The following is a 3,671-nucleotide window of genomic DNA, read 5'->3' as shown; positions in this document are numbered from 1 at the left end:
GGGAAGTAGTCCACCAGGAGGGGGAACTGAAACAGGGGATCCCAAACCTTCTGAACAGTGTGGCTCCAGATCTTAAAACACTAGAAAAAGACAAGGCAGACTGAGATGTGAACAGAGAGACTCTCAACTAAAACCCAAATCTTCTGGACTGGAGAGATGGCTTGGCAGTTAAGAGAGAGTATACACTACTCTTAGAGGGGACCTGGGTTCAGTACCCAGCTCCCACATGCTGACTCACACCCATCTGTAACTCCAGATCCAGAGGAAACACCGTTTCTGACCCCCCTGGGCAAGATGCACAGACACACACACATACATATAAAATGAAATAAAATAAGTATCAATAAATCTCAAATCTCCTAACTGGAAGTGTATCCAGTTTTAACTCTGCAGTTAAGGTATTTTTTCAACATTTGTATTTATCAATGCGATTTCAGTGTGTGTGGTGTATTTGTATGTGTGTGCAGGTGCAGGGCCACCTGGAGGTCAGAGGTCAACCTCCAGAGTTCTCATGATTTGTTCTCCATCTCATTGTTTGCTCTCCACCTTAGTACTGAAGCCAGGTTTTTTTGGCTTGAACTCAGAGCTGGCTGACCTGGCCAGTCTAGTGAGGCAGCTTGCTCCAGGGCCTCTCCTGTCTCTGCCTCCTGTGGGCTGGGATTATAGACAGCCTGCCAAAATTGCCTAGCATTTACATGGGTGCTGTGGATCCAAACTCCAGCCCCACCCTCGTCCGGTAGAGCACTCTCCTGCCTGAGCCATCTCCCTAGCCCTAGTTTTATGTGTTTGAGCGAGCATTTCTTACCTTTGATTCCACGTTGCGCTCTATGGTGGAGCACCTGCCTGTCTCGGCTAGTGATCAGCATACAGACACAGGGGACACCTGTGAGGCCATTTAGAAACCCACAACATTCCCAAAGGACAGTGAAGTGCTTGCCTTGTAGGAGAAGGAGCCCTCGCTGCTGCTCAGGCTCACGGAGCTGCTGGTAGTCGGGAATGGCTGCAGCTGCAGGCCTGCGCTGTGGGCCCCATCCATGGCTGTCTAGTGGCGCATCCCACCTGGCCCGGCTGGGAGCTGGGGTTTCCGCTAGGCAGGGTGCAAACTGGGAGCCATCTCTCCCGGTGTTCCCCTCCTTCCGGCAGCCTCCTAGGTCTCTTCCTCAGCAAAATGCGTTCTTCTCTGGGCTCTCTGGGTTAATTTACAGCCTTCCCCTCAGGCTCCCCCGAGGCAGCTCATGGTCTCCCCAAGCAGAAGGGCGAAGGCATGTCTTCTGACTCTGGCCAAGCTCTGTGTGGTGGAGAAGGACATGAAAAACTCATGCACACGAGACATAGCACCCAGCTTCATCGCTTGAGAAAGTGCTTCATGCAAAGCACGTCTGGACATGCAAAAGCGGACCACGAAGGCCTGATTGTTGGGCCTCTGACCCCCGAATAAAGAGACTGTCCTTTAAAAGCTTCATTCCTGGCCCTCAGACATCCCATTTCTTTTCCTCCTTCCTTTCAATCCTAATTTAAACCTTCCTTTCCTTTATAAGCTCGAGGACAAAAGTCTGACCACATCCACTTCTCCGGGTCTCCAGAATCAACAGATAGATCCCATGAGTATCAAATAGGAACCATCCTCAGGTGTGGGGCACATGCTCGCAATCCAGCACTCAGGGGAGGCCGAGGCTAGGCAGGACCACAGGATAGCCTGGGCGATATAAGGAGATCTTGTCTTAGAGTAAACCAATCCAGCAGTAACAACACTAAAAACCCAACCCAACCCAATCACCAAATCATGGGGTTTTCAATTTAGGAAGGAAAGAATGTGAAGTAAATCCTGGCATGGGGGGGCGCTCTTCTAGGAGGTGGGACCAGATGCCCATGTCAGTTTGGCTCTGGGTGACTCAGCATCTTATCTGTAAAGTGTGGACTGTCATATGGCTTCAAGTAGGAGCAAGGATGACAATCACCCTGTTAATGTCACTGAACTGGTGTTTTCAGTGTTTCTCAAACTTTTCCCAAACACAGAAGAGAAAACTCGTGCCAGCAGCTCATGGTCAAAACCCTGCCACCATAGCAAAAGGTTCTGTAAGATCTTACACTTAGAAAAAAAATTCAATCATACAAAGCAAAATAACCCCGCCCAAAGCACCAACAAAAAACATACAAATTTAGATTCCATTGTACAATCTGCTTATTGTATTTTATGTTATAACATTTAATTTCCTATTGTCGTGATGTGTAAGTACGAGAGCTATCGTGTGCCAATGGAGGTGGTGGGAGTTGGTTCTCGCCTCCCACAGTGGGTTCCAAGGATCGAACTCTGGCTGTCAGGCTTGCTGGACAAGCGCTTTCAGCTGCTGGGCCGTCTCGCCGGCCCCTTCAGACATTCTGCATTGCTCTTGATCTGCCCTGTGCGCTCCCTGTGTACCGCTACCCGGTCACTCAGCTTGTGAGTCAGTTTCCGTAGCTGTGAAATATGGATCATGTTTCCACCCCACCGGCTGCAGTAAGAATTTGACAGAACACGGCATGTGAAGGTGAACACGGTAGATGGCTGCCACATGCCAAACGCCACCAGTATTACTTTATTTAGTTCTGATTTTCTAACATCTTTATTGTGTGTACGTGCATGCACACATGCATGCGTGACATAGCACACATTTGGAAGTCACAAGACAACTTTGCGGAGTCAGTTCTTCCATCCTACACGTTAGTCGTGGGGACTGAACTCAGTCATCAAGGTTAGGAGCAGGTGCCCTGCGCCACTAAGCCATGTTAGGCCCATTCTCCAATTTAATCCTGTATCTTATTCATATATACGCATGCTCCCATCATCCAAGCGTGCACCCAAGAAAGAGTTAAGGGCTCAGCGTGTGCTAAACAGTCTCTGCCAAGGTCCAGGCCTCAAAACACTGTGTATCCCTCAGTTTCGGCCTCCTTCTGTCCCATGCCTATGAATGTCAGTGACATGCACTGATGTCACAGGACGTACCTCATGCCCACCTAGGAGATGCCAAATGCAGGCTTAGGACAGGGCAGCCACGAAGACCTGCTGCACCTTGTCAAAGGGCCTAAATTAACTCACGGCTACTGTTTTCCCACTGAGACAGAGTTCCTGCCTAAGACACCCTCATCGCGTAACTCACTGACCCACGTTTCTTTCCTGTAAGACCCGAAGAATATAGGATTGCCCAATGGCTGGGAGGGCATAATTACTCTGCATTAGATTGCATGTGTGTGAAAGCAATGCTGGGTTAACCGTCTGCATCTCTGTCTTGGCATCATTAACGAGGGTGGGCTAGGGCTCCTTCTACCTGGGAGAGACCTAGAGCTGCATCCAGTCTGGGGCTGAAGGGGTCCCCTGCTTCCTCTGGAGACCTAGCTCAGAGCCTGGCAAGGTGGCATATACACCCACTCCTGACTAAATGTAGAGCCCCTGGTATACTGTGGCAAAAAGAAAGAAAGAAAGAAAGGAAGGAAGAAAGGAAGAAAGAAAGAAAGAAAGAAGCCTTATTCAGGATGTATAACCACAAACAGATATACCCAGCCCCACCCACAGGATGTCAGAGAAAGCACACAAGCCTTGGGGACCAGCTAGAAAGGACAGCAGGAATTCAGGCCTTCTAACCTTCTCCAGGCCAGCTCTCTCTCTCCTCTCTCCTCTCTCCTCTCTCCTCTCT

The 3,671-nt window shown here is 49.5% G+C and overlaps 1 protein-coding gene across 3 annotated transcripts in view; it reads right to left on the bottom strand.

Annotated features, from left to right (window-relative positions):
• The window catches only part of Nipal3 (NIPA like domain containing 3), a 42,297-nt gene that overhangs the window by 36,687 nt on the left and 1,939 nt on the right, over positions 1–3,671 (bottom strand). For all 3 annotated transcript variants that reach the window (XM_026781898.1, XM_005353048.3, XM_005353046.3), the window contains exon 2: positions 938–1,288. In XM_026781898.1, coding sequence (XP_026637699.1) covers positions 938–1,036 — 99 coding nt within the window. In that variant the 5' untranslated portion in view covers positions 1,037–1,288. The remainder of the gene's footprint in view (positions 1–937; positions 1,289–3,671) is intronic.

The sequence above is a fragment of the Microtus ochrogaster genome, chromosome 10 (genome assembly GCF_000317375.1).
Source record: "Microtus ochrogaster isolate Prairie Vole_2 chromosome 10, MicOch1.0, whole genome shotgun sequence".
In the NCBI taxonomy this organism is placed as follows: Eukaryota; Metazoa; Chordata; class Mammalia; order Rodentia; family Cricetidae; genus Microtus; species Microtus ochrogaster.
Note: the sequence above shows the minus strand (reverse complement) of the source record. Positions and strands in the feature narration are given on the sequence as shown.